The 21,635-nt window shown below is 40.6% G+C and overlaps 1 protein-coding gene across 5 annotated transcripts in view; it reads left to right on the forward strand.

The window, feature by feature from the left end:
- The window catches only part of PCYT1B (phosphate cytidylyltransferase 1B, choline), a 142,848-nt gene that overhangs the window by 103,483 nt on the left and 17,730 nt on the right, over nt 1–21,635 (forward strand). For 4 of the 5 annotated variants that reach the window (XM_073799159.1, XM_073799157.1, XM_019927724.2 and 1 more), the window contains exon 7: nt 709–897. In XM_073799159.1, the coding sequence (XP_073655260.1) occupies nt 709–897 (189 nt within the window). Of the gene's footprint in view, nt 1–708; nt 898–4,727; nt 9,985–21,635 lie in introns of those variants that run through there. The other variant, XM_073799160.1, reaches the window with a different exon arrangement.

Raw genomic sequence — 21,635 nt, forward strand, 5'->3', positions numbered from 1 at the left:
GACGGTAATTATCCCTATTTTACAGATGAGAAAACTGAGGTTTAGAGATGACACGTGACTTGCCCAACGTATGTGCCTTCCAGGCACAGAGGTATAGCAATGCTGCATAAAGGCTATGAACAAAATCCCAGTCCAGAGAAGCTATCAGAACAAAATCTTCCTTCGTTACCAAGGAAACTGATGCAGTTCCGTTAGCTTAATGGCAAATATCGTGACAGTGACAATTTTAGTATGACACGTGGGTTCTGAGGCCCAGCCAATATTTCAACCAATATTGGTTTTAACAATGTCCCAGTAAAATAGGGAGCTCAGGTAGCTTCTGAGTGGCCATTCTATGTACAATTCGTATTTTTGTCTAAGTCTCAGGAGAATTGAGGGGCTGTATTCACCCAGGATCTCTCCGTAATAAAGGGCAAATGTATACTTTTGGTTCTTCTCTTATATAAGTGAATTCAACTCCAATATTTACAAGAAAGAGAACATTAAAACCACTTGTACTTCGCTGTACACATTCAAGTAGACTAATGAGAAGTGACTTTTCTTACGAGAGGGCCTTCCTGTCAATCCAGCCCTTGGGAAATAGCATCCTGACTCTTCAGGTTAAGAACACACATGAGTTGAAATAAAATATGACCCTTCTGTGAATGACTGATCTCTCCCATGCCCTCTTGGATAAATCCATTTCTTTCTCCTTTAATTTTGGACCAGGAGAAGAAGTACCGCTTCCAAAACCAGGTAGACAAGATGAAGGAAAAGGTCAAAAACGTGGAGGAAAAATCAAAGGAATTTGTAAACAGAGTGGAAGAAAAGAGTCATGATCTAATTCAAAAGTGGGAAGAGAAATCGAGGGAATTCATTGGCAACTTCCTAGAACTGTTTGGGCCTGATGGAGCATGGGTATGTAATTATTTCACTTGGCCCTGCAGTAATGGGTGTTTTCAGTTTATCCTCCTTTCCAAGGAACTACTCAAGGGTTCCCTTATCTCAGTCCAATTTGTGGCCTCCACTTGGGGCATGAGCCCGAATGACTTCAAGTCTACGTCACTTCCTTAGTTTCTGCATTTCCTCTCAGTATGGCATCCAGTAGTGCCCAAAGCCAGCTCCGGTCTCTATTTCTATTTCTTATCCAGAGTTTGAAGCCACTTGGTAGTCGTTGAATGTCTGTTACCGCAGAGGTTGGTTCCGTAGCTCATCCCAGTCTCCCAGTTGGATGGTAAGGGTGAAGTGGGTCAGTGGCATCATGGAACTTGACCCACTTGTAAGTGGGTCAGTGGTATCATGGAACTGATGCCTCTTGGATCAACCAGAGGAGGAGGATGCAAAAGAAATATAGCTGCCTTGATCGCCTTTGGTTGTCAGGAACTCCTCTTTCATTGGTTGGAAGAGAGAAAGAAGAGGTAGGACTGTCTCTGTACTTATCATGCCCTGATTTGCCCCCTTTTTTTCCCCATGGTATGTATGTGCTGGGATAGGCATAAAGGTGTTGAGGGACCGCGGCCATGATCTGAATCTTAAAACTAAGAAAATGTAGACAGGGTCTCTTGCCTAAATTCTATATGGAATTCTGAGTGAAAATTATGGAAAGGGAAAAGAAAATTCTGGAAACCACCTTCTACTCCAGTGGTATTTCTATTGTGCATGCACTTCCAGAGTAAATAACCAGTATTATCAGCAGAGTTAATGAGGGTTCTATGAAAAAGATAGTTTCTTAAAATTGAAGTATAGTTGATTTACAATGCCATGTTAATTACTGCTGTACAGCAAAGGGATTCAGTTGTACATATATATACATTTATTTTTAATATTCTTTTCCATTATGGTTTGTCATAGGATACTGAATAGAGTTCTCTGTGCTATACAACAGAACCTTGTTGTTTATCCATTCTATATATAAAAGCCTACATCTGCTAACCCCAACCTCCCACTGCATCCCTCCCCCAACAACCCCCCCCCCCGCCTTGGTAACCACCAGTCTGTTCTCTGTGTCTGTAATTCTGTTTCTGTTTCACAGATAGGTTCATTTGTGTCATATTTTAGATTCCACATATAAGTGATGTCATATGGTATTTGTCTTTCTGATTTACTTCACTTAGTATGATAATTTCTAGTTGCATCCATGTTGCTGCAAATGGCATTGTTTTGTTCTTTTTGTGGCTGCGTAGTATTCCACTGTATACATATACATCATCTTTATCCATTCATCTGTCAATGGACATTGATTTCCATGGCTTGGCTATTGTGAATAGTGCTGCTATGAACATTGGGGTGCATGTATCTTTTTGAATTAGAGGAGTTTTGTCTGGGTATATGCCCAGGAGTGGGATTGCTGGGTCATATGGTAACTCACTCTATTTTTAGTTTTCTGAGGAACCTCCATACTGTTTTCCACAGTGGCTGCACCAACTTACATTCCCACCAATAGTGTAGGAGGGTTCCTTTTCTCCATACCCTCTCCAGCATTTGTTATTTATAGACTTTTTAATGATGCCCATTCTGACCGGTGTGAGGTGCTACCTCATTGTAGCTTTGATTTGCATTTCTCTGATAATTAGCGATGTTGAGCATCTTTTCATGTGCCTCTTGGTCATCTGTATGTCTTTTTTGGAGAAATGTCTACTTCAGTCTTCTGCCCATTTATGGATTGGATTGTTTGTTTTTTGTTATTGAGTTGTATGAGCTGTTTGTATATTTTGGAAATTAAGCCCTTGTTGGTCACATTGCTTGCAAATATTTTCTCCCATTTTGTAGGTTGTCTTTTCATTTTGTTTACGGTTTCGTTTGCTGTGTAAAAGCTCACAAGTTTAATTAGGTCTCATTTGTTTTTGCTTTTATTTCTATTGCCTTGGCAGACTGACCTAAGAAAACATCGGTACAATTTATGTCAGAGAATGTTTTGCCTATGATCTCTTCTAGGAGTTTTATGATGTCATGTCTTATGTTTAAGTCTTTAAGCCATTTTGAGTTTATTTTTGTGTATGGTGAGAGGGTGTGTTCTAATTTCATTCATTTACATGTGCTGTCCAACTTCCCAACACCACTGGCTGAAGAGACTGTCTTTTCTCCATTGTATATTCTTGCCTCCTTTGTCGAAGATCAATTGACTGTAAGTGTGTGGGTTTATTTCTGGACTCTGTTGTGTTCCATTGATCCATAGGTCTTTTTCTGTGCCAGTACCACTCTGTTTTGATTACTGTAGCCTTTGTCGTATTGTCTGAAGTCTGGGAGGGTGATGCCTCCTGCTTGGTTCTTTTTCCTCAGGATCGCTTTGGACATTCTCGGTCTTTTATGGTTCCACATAAATTTTAGGATTGTTTTAGTTCTGTGAAAAATGTCATGGGTAAGTCGATGGGGATCACGTTAAATCTGTGGATTGCTTTGGGTGGTATGGCCGTTTTAACAAGATTAATTTTTCCAATCCAAGGGCATGGGATATCTGGAAAGTGATCGTTCTAAAGCTAACTAACTTTCCTTTTACAATACAAAGGAACGATTCCATTTGATTTTCCTGATTTTAAGTAGCCTAGATTTCCTATTATGACGTGAGAAGTCTCTAACAAAATTCACTTTGGCTTTATTTTATTGATGGGCTGTCACTGCTGAGTCTCTGCTCATTTGAGCTGGTTCATTATAGGATTATCTAAAACACTCCAATAGAAAAAAGAACAATGTTTGAGAAGTTACAAGAGATGCCTTGCTTAAAGCCTAGCAGTCTCTAAGTGATTACAGAGGCAGCTGTCATAGGCCAACCATGTCTTGTTGGTTGAGTCTGAGAGGGGTGGAGGGTTTGCAAGGGGCTGCTTGAGCCCTTGATGACTTCTAGAAGGAGCTTGTAAGAGTGGGGGAGCTAAGGGTTGGGTTCCTTTTCGTTTTCCCTGGGTTTCAGCTCAGTTCACTTTAATTCATGGGACACTGATTAATGTCCTTGTATGTGCATCGTACTAGGGAAGGACATGAAGGTAAAGCGCAGACCCTGTTCTCTGGGATTCCGTGGTCTCTGTAACAAGTCTGGAATTTCTCATTAAAATAGTTAACATTTTTCACAACTAATTTTCAGGCTCTGAGGAAACAACTAGTGGTTTTTAAAAAATGAAACCATGTAGGCATTCATTTGCTTGCAGGGATTCAGAAATGTGTCTCTGCTGAGAAGCGCTGGTATTGTACCTCAAGCGGGAGGATGTTTCCTCCACCTGCAGTGAGCAAAGGTGGGAAAGGATATCATTTACATAGCAACTTGACAGACTCTAGTTGTCTCGGGCTCCCAGTGAAGGTGGAATAGTAGCTGGAATTGTACTAGGGGAATTTGGTGACAGTGAGCTGAGGTGATTTTTAAGAAATGAAACCCAGCTAAGATACTGGAGGCTTTTCTTTTTAAAACTTGCTATTAGTGTCAAAACTGTTATTCATATTAATTTACCGTATCAGCCAGCCTCAGATGTTACTTTTGTTCTGTTGACATTAAAAGTACAGGAATAGTTACAAGGATGTTAAATGCCAAGTTAAGTAATTTGCTTTCCATGAATATGCTATTATCATAATAATTCTTTATTTGTGGATTTGGGACTGGAACTCACTTCTTAAAATAGAGAATCTGTGTTAACCTGCCAATATAGTACTGATACAAATAACGCAGACTTGGAAAGGTACAAAATACAAGGATTTAAGGTAAAAAATTTGGTACAACAGGTTCAGCATGTAGCTTACAGTGGGTACTCCATAAATGTTTCTAGATTGAACGAACAGATGTGTGATGAAGACCTATTCACAGAACTTCCCAGCACCTGCGAAGGATATGGTGAGGCCTAAATCCTCCATGTCTACATGGACCTATATATCGATGCTCTCTATAGATATGTGTACTGCTAGATCAACACCTACCCTTAGCCTTCTGTTGTTTGTTTATGGTGCTGGACAGGGCTTGCTTACAACTTAGCATTTGGTGGCTCGATTTCAGTAGGCAGACTTGGTTTGCTTGGCCCTTAACAATGTTTAAACCTTTCTCATAGGGAGGGCACAAACTCTCCAGTTGACTGTGTCTATAACATTCCCCACTCTTCCTTGCTGCCACCTTCTCTAACCTTACACCTTTATGCTGCCCACCTGGCCTCAGGGAATATTTGTGTTTGCACCTTGTGGTGTAGTGTCTTCAAGTCTCCCCCAAGTGACCTCATGTTTGGAATCAAGAACGAGGATATAAAACCCAAAACCTTACAGTCCATCTCTAAGAGGAGGGTGGTGGTGATGTTACTGTCTGGAAGTTGTATAGTAGGTTCAACTCCTTTTTACATAGTCCTTTTAGGTCTACTCTACCCATTTTAATCACATAAGAGGGTAGTATTATAGCAGTGTTATAAAGAAACAAAGGTCTAGAAAAATTATGAACCTTTCCAATGGTCTCATAGGAGTTTGGAGGTACCAGGATGGACCCTGGGGCCAAGCCTCTTTATCCAGGCCAGCACTGGATCCTTCATGATAGAAATGTCCATGGGATGCAGTCACTTTGCTTCACTCTCCTTTGGCTAGCGTGTGGCACTGTGGAGAAACTAGGGTCTATCAAAACCCTCCCTTTAAGGCTTTTTAAGGCTTTTGTGTCAAAGCCAGTTGCCAAAAGGGCACATGAGGTCAGGTCATCTAGATTCAGGACTTCCTTCCTAAGCAAGAAGAAATCATGGTGTTCATGGCTGTACTCATTATTAGAGTGTAACACATTACCCCAAAACTTAGTGACTTAAAAACAAACATTATCTCACATAGTTTCTGAAGGTCAGGAAGCAACTTAGCCGGATGGTTATGACTTGGGGTCTTGTTATGAAGTTGGCCGTCAGGATGTCAGCTGGAGCTGCAGTCACTGGAGGCTGGAGGATCCTCTTCCACACTCTGATGTCACTGTCGACTGGATACCTCAGTTCTTCACTATGTGGGTCTTTCCACAAGGCTGCCCCAAAGTGTCTTCACGACATAGCAGCTGGCTTTCTCCAGAGGGAGTGAGAGTCTAAGGAAAAAAAGCTATAGTCTTTTATGATCTAACATCAGAAGTGACAAAGCATCACTTTTACCATCTTCTATTGGTTACACAGACTAATCCTTGTATATTTGGGAAGGACACTACACAAGGATGTGAATACCAGCAGGTGGGGCCATTGCTTTTGAGAATTGGAAGCAAGCCATCTACTTTCCAGCTGCTGTAATAGCTTCTCAGTCCCCTTTTACTCAGTCTGATGGGTGGAATGTCAGAGACCAATATGTTAATTTTCAACCTTATCATCTACCACTCTATGTAGTTAACTGTTTGCTTGATTCTTGTTACTAGTTTTGACCCCTACTCAGAAGAGAGCCTGTAACCCAACCAGAGATGCAAAGGGAAGCCTTCCCAGCAGAGACTTGGCATTACCTCTCTTTGGAGGATGTGTCTCTGACAGACAGACGGTCTCAAGGGAAGGGTTGTAAAGGAGCTACATTTTGAAGCTTTGTTGCTATGTAGGAGGCAACCCTGTTCATGTCCAAGATATTGAGAGGCAAGAAGTCAGGACCAGGGGATGCCGACTTCCTAGTGAAACTTCATGTTTGCTCCGGGAATTCAAGCATTTCAAACAAAGATAGATAGCGTTCTCTTTAAACATTAGTACCCCAGCCACACATGCTGTCCTTTAAAATATTACATATCATTTTGAATGATCTGCCATTCCTCCATTGACTCTGAAAATAGAATCATCTCCTGTTTGAAGGGAAAATGGCTCTATTCTGTTTTACCATGTGAACATAGACCCCTTCCCTGGAGTAACAGGAGAGAAGGACCTTAAGTCAGGTGCAAGTTTTCGGTTCTTCCTGGACCACGAACCCCCTCAGCCTCACCCAGTCAGCCTGGTGGATCTGTAATTTGCCATCTGATATGAGATTAAAGAAAAAAAAAAACACCTTGATGGTGTGTTCTTTTTTCTTAGAAAAACCAGATTTACATGATATAAGGTCCAATGCTAATTTTTTCAAACAGCACTAAGAACACAATTCACCATTTTAACCGTTTTTAAGTGTACGGTTCAGTGGTATGAAATACATTTACACTGATTTCCAACCACCACCACCACCATCCATTTCCAGAACTTTGTTTTTATCATCCCATATTAAAACTATGTACCCATTAAATAGTAAATTCACATTTCCCCACTCCCCCCAACCAGTCCTCGGGGACCACCCCTTTACTTTCTGTCTCTATCTATTTGACTATTCTAGGTACCTCATAAGTAGAATCATACAGTATTTGTTCTTTGTTGTACGGCTTCTTTCACTTACTATAAGGTCTTCAAGGTTCAACTGATATTATAACATATATCAGGATTTCATTCCTTTTTAAAGCTGAATAATCTCCCATTGTGAAAGACTTTATTTTTATGTAAAAGAGGCTTATTTACTTATGTTAAAGCATCGGGGCTTCCTTGGTGGTGCAGTGGTTAAGAATCTGCCTGCCCAAGCAGGGGACAAGGGTCCAAGCCCTGGTCCAGGAAGATCCCACGTGCAGTGGAACAAATAAGCCCGTGTGCTGCAACTACTGAGCCTGCACGCCACAGCCACTGAGCCCGCGATCCACAACTACTGAAGCCCGCATGCCTAGGGCCAGTGCTCTGCAACGAGAGAAGCCACCGCGATGAGAAGCCCGCGCACCGCAACAAAGAGTAGCCCTCGCTCACTGCAACTAAAAGCTCCTGCGCAGCAAAGACCCAACGCAGCCAAAAATAAATTAAAAAACAAACAAGCATCGGCCTGAGGGGCAGGTATATAATTTAACATACTTTTTAGGGGCCTGCTGGTTACTCTCCAGGGACGGAGGCTGGTGGGTACCATCTTTGTGTTCTCCCTCTGCCTCATTTCAGCTTGCTTTGCTCATAACTTCCAGAAAGGAGCCTGTACCCTCCTTTGGCAGCCTGATTTTTCTGGCCGCCACCCGCAAGATACCACTCGATCACCTGGACCTGGTGGCCAGTGGGGCTTATGCTCAGGAATCCCACAGGACTGTAACCAGTGGAGAAGACTTCTCGTCCAGGTACCATGCACAGGACACAGCAAGAGGCAACAGACCCAGGAGCCCAGTCTTTCTGTGAAAGTGGCCTATTTGCTTGTCCTGGAGCTATGGCCTGAGGGACAGATTTTAATGGTTTGGCACACATCTAGGGACCTACTGAAGTGTACTCCAAAAACAGAGGCCAGTAGATGCCATCTCTGCTCTCCTTCTGCCTCACACCAGGTCACCAACAGCTACCAGTAAGAGACAATAACTGAACTGAAGAATACACTAGAGGGATTCAATAGCAGACTAGATGAAGCTCAGTGAATGTGAAGACAGGGCTGTGAAACTCACCCCAATCAGAGCAGCAAAAAGAAAAAAGAATGAAAAAAAGTAAAAATTGCTTAAGGAGCTTATGGGACAATATCAAGCCAACCAAAATTCATATTATAGCGGTCCCAGAAGGAGAAGCAAGAGAGAAAGGGGCAGAAAACTTACTTGAAGACATAATGGCTGAAAACTTCCCTAACCTTGGGAAGAAAACAGAGACCCAGATCCAGGAAGCAAAGGGAGTTCCAAATAAGATGAACTGAAAGACACATTATAATTAAATTGTCAGAAATTAAAGACAAGGAGAGAATCTTAAAAGCAGCAAGAGAAAAACAACTTGTCATGTATAAGGGAACCCCCATAAAACTATCAGCACATTTTCAGCAGAAACTTTACAGGCCAGAAGGAAGTGGCATGATATAGTCAAAGTGCTGAAAGAAAAAACCCACAACCAAGAATACCCTACTGGGTGCAGGCTGTCACTCAGAATTGAAGGAGACAAGAAAAGGCTAAAGGAGCTCATCACCACGAAACCAGCCTTAGGAGAAATGTTAGAGGGACGTCTTTAAGCTGAAAAGAAAGGGTGCTCATTATTAATAGGAAAACATATGAAAGTATATATAAATATGTAGCAAAATTAAGAATAATCTAATGTTATAAAGGTGATGGATTAATCACTTATAAAGCTAGTGTGAAGGTTAAGACCTTCACACTAGCTTTATAAGTGAGTAAAAATAACTATAACTACAATAATTAAGGGATACAAGAGATTAAAAGATGTAAAAGGTGACATCGAAGGTGTCAGACATCTGGCAGGGGTTAGGAGGGAGAGTAAAAAGGTAGAGCTTTAGAATGTGCTCAAACTTAAGTTTTTATCAACTTGAAACAGACTGTTATATACATTTTTTATGTGTAAGCCTCATGGTAACTACAAAGTAAAAACCTATAGTAGATACCAAAAGATAAAGGAATCTAAGCACACACTAAAGAATGTCATCAAATCACAAAGGAAGAGAGCAGAAAGGAACAGAGGAACTAGAAAACAGCCAGAAAACAATTAACAAAATGGCAATATCTACATACCTATCAATAATTACTTTAAATGAAAATGTTTAAATTTTCCAGTTAAAAGAGTGTCTGACACATCTACATGGTGCCTACAAGACACTCACTTCAGATGTAAGGACACAGACTTAAGGGAAGGGTTGGAAAAAAATATTCCATGCAAATGGAAACCAAAAGAAAGCTGCGGTAACTAAGACAAAATAGACTTTACAACAAAGACAGGAGCACCAAAATGTGTTAACAGACCTAAAAAAGGAAAGACAACAATACAGTAATAGTAGGGGGATTTAAAAACACTACTTTCATCAATGGATAGAGCATCCAGTCAGTACAGAAATTCAGCTGTAAATGACATACCAGATGGAGTTGATACATACAGCACAGTCCATCCAAAAGCAATGGCATATATCAATACATTCTTCTCAAGTGCACATGAAATATTATCCAGGAGAGATCATATGTTAGGCCACAAAAGAAGTCTTAACACATTTAAAAAGACTGAAATCATATCAAGCACTTTTTTTTTTTTTTTTTTTGCAGTACGTGGGCCTCTCACTGCTGTGGCCTCTCCTGCCGCGGGGCACAGGCTCCAGACGCACAGGTCCAGCGGCCATGGCCCACGGGCCCAGCCGCTCCGCGGCATGTGGGATCCTCCCGGACCGGGGCACGAACCCGCGTCCCCTGCATCGGCAGGCGGACTCCCAACCACTGCGCCACCAGGGAAGCCCTCAAGCACTTTTCTAACTACAATGGTATAAAGCCAGAAATCGATTACGAGAAGAAAACTGGAAAATTCACAAATATGTGGAAATTAAACAGCATGCTACTGAACAACCAATGAGTCAAAGAAGATATCAAAAGAGAAGTCAAAAAATACCTTGAGACAAATAAAAATGGAAATACAACACACCCAAATTTATGGGATGCAGCAAAAGCAGTTCTAAGAGGGAAGTGTGTATCAATAAATGCCAACATCAAGAAACAACAAAAAAATCCTCAAACAACGTAACTTTACATGCAAAGAACTAGGAAAAGAATAATACAGGAAGCCCAAAGGAAGGAAATAAAGACCAGAACAGAAATAAATGAAATACAGACTAAAAAGACAGTAGTTAAGATCAACAAAACTAAGAGCTGGTTCTTTGAAAACAAAATTGACAAACCTTAAGCTAGACTCATCAAGAAAAGAAAGAGGACTCACAACAACAAAACTACAACTCACAAAGGAGACATTACAACTGACACCACAGAAATACAAAGAATAAGAGACTACTATTAACAATTATACACCAACAAATTTGACAACCTAGACGAAATGGATAAATTCCTAGAAACATACAGCCTACTGAGACTGAATTGTGAAGAAATGGAAAATCCAAACAGACAGATTACTAGTAAGGAGATTGAATTAGTCAACCAAAAACCTCCTTGGGATTAATATATACACACTACTATATATAAAATAGATAACCAACAAGGACCTACTGTATAGCACAGGAAACTACACAATATTTTATAATCACCTATAAGGGAAAAGAATCTGAAAATGTGTATGTATGTATATAGATCTGAATCACTGTGCTGTACACCTGAAACTAACACAACATCGTAAATGAACTATACTTCAATTAAAAAAATTATATATAAAGTTTCACATACTACTTCCTATGGTCTGAGCATTTGTGCCCCTCCCCCCCCCCAATTTCATACGTTGAGATCTTAATGCCCAATGAGATGGTATTGGCAGATGGGGCCTTTGGGAGGTGAGTAGGTCATGAGGGCAGAACCCTCATAAATGAAATTAATACCCATATAAAATAGACCCCAGAGAGCTCCCTTGCCTCCTGCCACCATGTAGGGACGCAAGAAGGCTATGAACAGCAAGAGGCTCCTCACTCGATCCTACTGGCAACTTGATCTTGGGCTTTTCAACCTCCACAACTGTGAGAAATAAATTTCTGTTATAAGCTAAAGAAAACAAAAAAACAAAAACCCACCCAACAAAAGTCCACAACCAGATGGCATTACTGGTGAATTCTCTCAAACATTTAAAGAATACTGATCATGTTCAAAGTCTCCCAGAAAGAAAAAAAAAAAAGGAAGGAACACTACCAGGGCAATATCCCTGATGAATACAGATGCAAAAATCCTCAACAAAATATTAGCAAACCACATTCAACAATACATTAAAGGGATCATACACCATGATACGTGGGATTTATTCTAGAGCTGAAAGGATGGTTCAACATCCACAATTCAATGTGTTATACCAGTTTAACCAAATGAAGAATGAAAACCATGTGCTTACTCAATAGATACAGAAAAAGCATTTGACAAAATTCAACATCCATGTATGATTAAAAACTCTCAACAAAGGGTATAGAGGGGAATGTACCTCAACGACATAATAAAAGCCATATATGACAAGCCACAGTTAACATTATACTCAACGATGAAAAGCTGAAATCTTTTCCTCTAATATCAGGAACAAGTCAAGTATGCCCCCTCACCACTTCTATTTAACATAGTATTGGACGTCCTAGCCATAGCAATTAGGCAAAAAAAAGAAACAAAAGGGCATCCAAATGGGAAAGGACAAACTGTCACTATTTGCTGATGACATATTATATATAAGAAACCCTAAAGACTCCACAAAAAAACTGTGAGAAATAATAAATTCAGAACTGTCAGAAAGAAATTAAGACAACAATCCCATTTACAATTGCATCAAAAAGAATAAAATACATAGGAATAAATTTTACCAAGCAGGTGAAAGATCTGTACACTGAAAACTATAAGATGTTGATGAAAGAAATTGAAGACACAAATAAATGGAAAGACATTCTGTGCTCATGGATTGGAAGAACATGGTTAAAATGTCCATACAACCCAAAGCAATCTGCAGATTCAGTGCAATCCCTATCAAAATTCCAATGGCGTTTTTTACAGAAATACAACAAACAATCTTAAAATTCATACGGAACTACCTAAGATCCCAAATAGCTAAAGCAATCTTGAGAAAAAAGACCAAAGCTGGAGACATCGTGTGCCCTAATGTCACACTATATTACAAAGTGATAGTAATCAAAACAGTGTGGGATTGGCATAAAAACAAACACATAGGGCTTCCCTGGTGGCGCAGTGGTTGAGAGTCTGCCTGCCGATGCGGGGGACACGGGTTTGTGCTCTGGTCCGGGAAGATCCCACATGCCGCGGAGCGGCTAGGCCTGTGAGCCATGGCCGCTGAGCCTGCGCGTCTGGAGCCTGTGCTCCACAACGGAAGAGGCCACAACAGTCAGAGGCCTGCGTACCGCAAAAAAAAAACCCCAAAAAACAAAAAAACCAGACACATATAGTAATGGAACAGAATAGGGAGCCCAGAAATAAACCTATGCATATATGGTCAATTTATGACAAAGGAGGCAAGAATATACAATGGGGAAAAGACAGTCTCTGCAATAATGCTGCTAGGAAAACTGGACACCAACATGCAAAGAGAACGAAACTGGACCACTCTTACACTATACACAAAAAGCTAACTCAAAATGGATTAAAGAATTTAGTGTAAGACGTGAACCCATAAAACTCCTACAAGAAAACATAGGTGGTAGGCTCCTTGACATTGGTCTGTGCAATGATTTGTTGGATTTGACATCAAAAGCAAGAATAAACAAATGGGACTACACCAAAGTACAAAGCTTGTGTAGAGCAAAGGAAACAAAATGAAAAAGCAACCTACCAAATGGGAGAAAATATTTGCAAATCGTATCTGATAAGGGGTTAATATCTAAAAATATATATATATATATATATATATATATATAAAACTTATACAACTCAACAAAAAAACCTATGATCCAGCAAAATGAGATAAAAGATACAGAGAACAGATTGGTGGTTGCCAAAGGCAGAGGGTAGGGGGTGTACAAAATGGGTGAAGGGGGTCAAAAGTACAAAGTTTCAGTTATAAAATAAGTCCTGGGGAACACACAGCACGCCTCAGGCTGTTGCAACGTCACGCTGGCCCCTGCCGCCACAGGCTCACCCCACACTCCGTACCCCTCCCTCCCCCTAGCCTGAGTGAGCCAGAGCCCCCAAATCAGCCGCTACTTTAACCCCCTCCTGTCTGGGCAAAGACCAGATGCCAGAGGGCGACCGACATGCAGAGGCGGGGCCAAATCCAAAGCCGAGCCCCGGGAGCTGTGCGAACAAAGAAGAGAAAGGGAAATCTCTCCCAGGAGCCTCAGGAGCAGCGGATTAAATCTCCACAATCAACTTGATGTACCTGCACCTGAACAGAAAATGAATCATCCCAAAACTGAGGTGGTGGATTTGGGAGCAACTGTAGGCTTGGGACTTGCTGTATGTCACTGGCGGGTTTCTGATTTATATGTTGAGCTTAGTTTAGTTTTTAGCACTTGTTATCATTGATGGATTTGTTTATTGGTTTGGTTGCTCTTTTTTTTATGACTTTTTAATTTTAATATTAATTTTTTAAAATCTTAGTAACTTTTATTTTATTTTACTATACTTTCTTTTTTTCCTCCCTTTTCTACTGAGCCATGTAGCTGACAGGGTCTTGGTGCTCCGGCCAGGTGTCAGGCCTGAGCCTCGAAAGTGGGAGAGCTGAGTTCAGGACACTGGACCACCAGAGACCTCCTGGCTCCACGTAATATCAATCGGTGAGAGTTGTCCCAGAGATCTCCATCTCAACGCTAAGACCCAGCTCCACTCAACGACCAGCAAGTTCCAGTGCTGGACACCCCATGCAAAACTACTTGCAAGACAGGAACACAACCCCATCCATTAGCAGAGAGGCTGCCTAAAATCATAGTAAGTTCACAGACACCCCAAAACACACCACCAGACTCGGTCCTGCACACCAGAAAGACAAGATCCATCTTCATCCACCAGAACACAGGCACCAATCCCCTCCACCAGGAAGCCTACACAATCCACTGAACCAACCTTACCCACTGGGGGCAGACACCAAAAACAACAGGAACTATGAACCTGCAACCTGTGAAAAGGAGACTCCAAACACAGTAAGTTAAGCAAAATGAGAAGACAGAGAAACACACAGCAGATGAAGGAGCAAGGTAAAAACCCACCAGACCAAACAAATGAAAAGGAAATACACAGTCTACCTGAATAAGAATTCAGAGTAATGATAGTAAAGATGATCCAAAATCTTGGAAATAGAATGGAGAAAATACAAGAAACATTTAACAAGGACCTAGAAGAACTAAGAGCAAATAAACAGAGATGAACAGCACAATAAATGAAATTAAAAATTCTCTAGAAGGAATCAATAGCAGAAAAACTGAGGCAGAAGAACAGATAAGGGACCTGGAAGATAAAATAGTGGAAATAACTACCACAGAGCAGAATAAAGAAAAAAGAATGGAGGGCAGTCTCAGAGACCTCTGGGACAACATTAAACACACCAACATTCGAATTATAGGGGTCCCAGAAGAAGAGGAGGAAAAGGGACTGAGAAAATATTTGAAGGATTATAGTCGAAAACTTCCCTAATATGGGAAAGGAAATAGTCAATCAAGTCCAGGAAGCACAGAGAGTCCCATACAGGAAATATCCAAGGAGAAACACGCCAAGACACATATTAATCAAACTGTCAAAAATTAAATACAAAGAACAAATATTAAAAGCAGCAAGGGAAAAACAACAAATAACACACAAGGGAATCCCCATAAGGTTAACAGCTGATCTTTCAGCAGAAACTCTGCAAGCCAGAAAGGAGTGGCAGGACATATTTAAAGGGATGAAAGGGAAAAATCTACGACCAAGATTACTCTGCCCAGCAAGGATCTCACTCAGATTTGACAGAGAAATTAAAACCTTTACAGACAAGCAAAAGCTAAGAGAATTCAGTACCACCAAACCACCTTTGCAACAAATGCTAAAGGAACTTCTCTAGGCAGGAAACACAAGAGAAGGAAAAGACCTACAATAACAAACCCAAAACAATTAAGAAAATGGTAACAGGAACATACATATCGATAATTACCTTGAATGTAAATGGATTAAATGCTCCAACCAAAGATATAGACTGGCTGAATGGATACAAAAACATGACCTGTATATATGCTGTCTACAAGAGACCCACTTCAGACCTAGGGACACATACAGACTGAAAGTGAGGGGATGGACAAAGATATTCCATGCAAATGGAAATCAAAAGAAAGCTGGAGTAGCAATTCTCGTATCAGACAAAATAGACTTTAAAATAAAGACTATTACAAGAGACAAAGAAGGACACTACATAATGAGCAAGGAATCAATCCAAGAAGAAGATATAACAATTGTAAACATTTATGCACCCAACATAGGAGCACCTCAATACATAAGGCAAATGCTAACAGCCATAAAAGGGGAAATCAACAGTAACACAATAATAGTAGGGGACTTTCACACTCCACTTTCACCAATGGACAGATCATCCAAAATGAAAATAAATAAGGAAACACAAGCTTTAAATGACACATTAAACAAGATGGAGTTAACTGATATTTATAGGACACTCCATCCAAAAACAACAGAATACACATTCTTCTCAAGTGCTCATGGAACATTCTCCAGGATGGATCATATCTTGGGACACAAATCAAGCTTTGGGAAATTTAAGAAAATGGAAATTGTATCAAGTATCTTTTCTGACCACAATGCAATGAGACTAGATATCAATTACAGGGAAAAAAACCTGAAATAATACAAACACCTGGAGGCTAAACAATATGCTACTGAATAACCAAGAGATCACTGAATAAATCAAAGAGCAAGTCAAAAACTACCTAGAAACAAATGACAATGAAAACATGAAGACCCAAAACCTATGGGATGCAGCAAAAGCAGTTCTAAGAAGGAAGTTTATAGCAATAAAATCCTACCTCAAGAAACAAGAAAAATCTCCAATAAACAACCTAACCTCACACCTAAAGCAATTAGAGAAAGAAGAACAAAAAAGCCCCAAAGTTAGCAGGAGGAAATAAATCATAAAGATCAGATCAGAAATAAATGAAAAAGAAATGAAGGAGACGATAGCAAAAGTCAATAAAACTAAAAGCTGGTTCTTTGAGAAGATAAACGAAATTGATAAACCATTAGCCACACTCAACAAGAAAAAAAGGGAGAAGACTCAATAGAATTAGAAATGAAAAAGGAGAAGTAACAACTGACACTGCAGAAATACAAATGATCATGAGAAATTACTACAAGCAACTCTATGCCAATAAAATGGACAACCTGGAAGATCTGGACAAATTCTTAGAAAAGCACAACCTTCCGAGACAAAACCAGGAAGAAACAGAAAATATAAACAGACTAATCACAAGCACTGAAATTGAAACTGTGATTAAAAATCTTCCAACAAACAAAAGCCCAGGACCAGATGGATTTACAGGTGAATTCTATCAAACACTTATAGAAGAGCTAACACCTGTCCTTCTCAAACTCTTCCAAAATATAGCAGAGGGAGGAACACTCCCAAACTCATTCTATGAGGCCACCATCACCCTGATACCAGACAATTATGTCACAAAAGAAAGAAAACTACAGGCCCATATCACTGATGAACATAGATGCGAAAGTCCTCAACAAAATACTAGCAAACAGGGCTTCCCTGGTGGCGCAGGGGTTGACAGTCCGCCTGCCAATGCAGGGGACACGGGTTCGTGCCCCGGTCCGGGAAGATCCCACATGCCGTGGAGCGGCTAGGCCCGTGAGCTGTGGCTGCTGAGCCTGCGAGTCCAGAGCCTGTGCTCTGCAACGGGAGAGGCCACAACAGTGAGAGGCCCGCGTACCGCAAAAAAAAAAAAAAAAAACCTAGCAAACAGAATCCAGCAGCACATTAAAAGGATCATACACCATGATCAGGTGGGGTTTATCCCAGGAATGCAAGGGTTCTTCAATATGGTCAAATCAATCAATGTGATACACCATATTAACAAACTGAAGGATAAAAACCATATTATAATCTCAATAGACACAGAAAAAGCTTTCAAGAAAATTCAACAGGGCTTCCCTGGTGGCGCGGTGGTTGAGAATCTGCCTGCTAAAGCAGGGGACATGGGTTCGATCCCTGGTCTGGGAGGATCCCACATGCTGTGGAGCAACTAGGCCCGTGAGCCACAACTACTGAGCCTGCATGTCTGGAGCCTGTGCTCCGCAACAAGAGAGGCCGTAATAGTGAGAGGCCCGTGCACTGCGATGAAGAGTGGCCCCTGCTTGCCACAACTAGAGAAAGCCCTCGCACAGAAACGAAGACCCAGCACAGCAAAAATAAATTAATAAACTCCTACCCCCAACATCTAAAAAAAAAAAAAATTCAACACCCATTTATGATAAAAACTCTCCAGAAAGTAGCCATAGAGGGAACTTACCTCAACATAATAAAGGCCATATATGACAAACCCATAGCCAACATCATGCTCAATGGTGAAAAACTGAAAGCATTTCCACTAAGATCGGGAACAAGACAAGGTTGCCCACTCTCACCACTATTATTCAACATAGTTTTGGAAGTTTTAGCCCCAGCAATCAGAGATGAGAAAGAAAGAAAAGGAATCCAAATCGGAAAAGAAGTAAAACTGTCACTGTTCGCACATGACATGATACTCTACATGGAGAATCCTAAAAATGCTACCAGAAAACTACTAGAGCTAACCAATGAATTTGGTAAAGTTGCAGGATACAAAATTAATGCACAGACATCTCTTGCATTCCTATACACTAATGATGAAAAATCTGAAAGAGAAATTAAGGAAACACTCCCATTTACCACTGCAACAAAAAGAATAAAATACCTAGGAATAAACCTACCTACGGAGACAAAAGACCTGTATGCAGAGAACTATAAGACACTGATGGAAGAAATTAAAGATGATATAAATAGATGGAGAGATATACCATGTTCTTGGATTGGAAGTATCAACATTGTGAAAATGACTCTACTACCCAAAGCAATCTACAGATTCAGTGCAATCCCCATCAAACTACCAGTGGCATTTTTCACAGAATTGAAACAAAAAATTTCACAATTTATATGGATACACAAAAGACCCCAAATAACCAAAGCAATCCTGAGAAAGAAAAATGTAGCTGGAGGAATCAGGCTCCCTGACTTCAGACTATACTACAAAGCTACAGTAATCAAGACAGTATGGTACTGGCACATAAACAGAAATATAGATCAATGGAACATGATAGAAAGCCCAGAGATAAACCTACACACATATGGTCACTTTATCTTTGATAAAGGAGGCAAGAATATACAGTGGAGCCAAGACAGCCCCTTCAATAAGTGGTGCTGGGAAAACTGGACAGCTACATGTAAAAGAATGAAATTAGAACACTCCCTAACACCACACACAAAAATAAACTCAAAATGGATTAAAGACCTAAATGTAAGGCCAGACACTATCAAACTCTTAGAGGAAAACATAGGCAGAACACTCTATGACATACATCACAGTAAGATCCTTTTTGACCCACCTCCTAGGGAAATGGAAATAAAAACAAACAAATGGGACCTAATGAAACTTCAAAGCTTTTGCACAGCAAAGGAAACCATAAACAATACCAAAAGACAACCCTCAGAATGGGAGAAAATATTTGCAAATGAATCAATGGACAAAGGATTAATCTCCAAAATATACAAGCAGCTCATGCAGCTCAGTATCAAAAAACGAATAATCCAATCCAAAAATGGGCAGAAGACCTAAATAGGCATTTCTCCAAAGAAGATATACAGATTGCTAACAAACACATGAAAGGATGCTCAACATCACTAATCATTAGAGTAATGCAAATCAAAACTACAAGAGGTATCACCTCACACCAGTCAGAATGGCCATCATCAAAACATCTATAAACAAATGCTGGAGAGGGTGGGGAGAAAAGGGAACACTCTTGCACTGTTGGAGGGAATGTAAATTGATACAGCCACTATGGAGAACAGTATGGAGGTTCCTTAAAAAACTAAAAATAGGGCTTCCCTGGTGGCGCAGTGGTTGAAAGTCCACCTGCCGATGCAGGGGACACATGTTCCTCTCCTGGTCTGGGAAGATCCCACATGCCACGGAGCGGCTAGGCCCGTAAGCCATGGCCGCTGAGCCTGCGTGTCTGGAGCCTGTGCTCCGCGACGGGAGAGGCCACAACAGTGAGAGGCCCGTGTACCGCAAAAAAAAAAAAAAACTAACTAAAAATAGAACTACCATATGACCCAGCACTCCCACTACTGGGCATATACCCTGAGAAAACCATAATTCAGAAAGAGTCATGTACCAAAATGTTCATTGCAGCTCTATTTACAATAGCCCGGAGCTGGAAACAACCTAAGTGTCCATCATCGGATGAATGGATAAAGAAGATGTGGCACATATATACAATGGAATATTACTCAGCCATAAAAAGAAACGAAATTGAGCTATTTGTAATGAGGTGGATGGACCTAGAGTCTGTCATACAGAGTGAAGTCAGAAAGAGAAAGACAAATACCATATGCTAACACATATATATGGAATTAAAAAAAAAAGGTTCTGAAGAACCTAGGGGCAGGACAAGAATAAAGACACAGACATAGAGAATGGACTTGAGGACACTGGGAGGGGAAACGGTAAGCTAAGAAGAAGTTACAGAGTGGCATTGACATATATACACTACCAAATGTAAAATAGATAGCTAGTGGGAAGCAGCCTCATAGCACAGGGAGATCAGCTTGGTTCTTTGTGACCACCTAGAGGGGTGGGTTAGGGAGGGTGGGAAGAAGACGCAAGAGGGAGGGGATATGGGGATATATGTATACGAATAGCTGGTTCACTTTGTTATACAGCAGAAACTAACACAACAATGTAAAGCAATTTTAGTTTTATTTTTTAAACATCTTTATTGGAGTATAATTACTTTACAGTGGTGTGTTAGTTTCTGCTTTATGACAAAGTGAATCAGTTAAACATATACACCTGTTCCCATTTCTCTTCCCTTTTGCATCTCCCTCCCTCCCTCCCACCGTCCCCATCCCACCCCTCCAGGTGGTAACAGAGCACCGAGCTGATCTCCCTGTACTATGAGGCTGCTTCCCACTAGCTACCTATTCTACGTTTGATAGTGTATATATGTCCATGCCACTCTCTCACTTCGTCACTGCCTACCCTTCCCCCTCCCTACATCCTCAAGTCCATTCTCTAGTAGGTCTGTGTCTTTATTCCCGTCTCACTCCTAGGTTCTTCATGACATTTTTTTTCTTTCTTAAATTCCATACATATGTGTTAGCATACGGTATTTTTCTCTTTTTGACTTACTTCACTCTGTATGACAGACTCTAGGTCCATCCACCTCACTACAAATAACTCAATTTTGTTTCTTTTTATAGATGAGTAATATTCCATTGTATGTATGTGCCACATCTTCTTTACCCATTCATCTGTTGATGGACACTTAGGTTGCTTTCATGTCCTGGCTATTGTAAATAGAGCTGCAATGAACATTTTGGTACATGACTCTTTTTGAATTATGGTTTTCTCAGGGTATATGCCCAGTAGTGGGATTGCTGGGTCGTATGGTAGTTCTATCTGTAGTTTTTTAAGGAACCTCCATACTGTTCTCCATAGTAGCTGTATCAATTTACATTCCCACCAGCAGTGCAAGAGTGTTCCCTTTTCTCCACACCCTCTCCAGCATTTATTGTTTCTAGATTTTTTGATGATGGCCATTCTGACCAGTGTGAGATAAAGCAATTTTATTATACTCCAATAAAAATGTTAAGAAAAAAAAGAAACTATTGCCTAATCTAACGTCTTACAGATCTACACCAGTGTTTCCTCTAAGATCCTTTTTTTTTTTTTTTTTTTTTTTTGTGGTACACGGGCCTCTCACCATTGTGGCCTCTCCCGTTGCAGAGCACAGGCTCTGGATGCGCAGGCTCAGCGGCCATGGCTCACGGGCCCAGCCGCTCGGCGGCATGTGGGATCTTCCCGGACCGGGGCACAAAGCCGTGTCCCGTGCATCGGCAGGTGGACTCTCAACCACTGCGCCACCAGGGAAGCCCTAAGATCCATTTTGAGTTAATTTTTATATGTGGTATGAACTAAGGTTCAAATTTATTCTTTTGGATATAGATATCCATTGTCTATCACCATTTGTTGATAAGGATACTCTTGACATCCTTGTTGAAAATCAATTTACTTTTGATATATGGGTTTATTTCTAAGTGTTGTCATCTTAATAT

The sequence above is a fragment of the Tursiops truncatus genome, chromosome X, assembly GCF_011762595.2.
Source record: "Tursiops truncatus isolate mTurTru1 chromosome X, mTurTru1.mat.Y, whole genome shotgun sequence".
Classification (NCBI taxonomy): Eukaryota; Metazoa; Chordata; class Mammalia; order Artiodactyla; family Delphinidae; genus Tursiops; species Tursiops truncatus.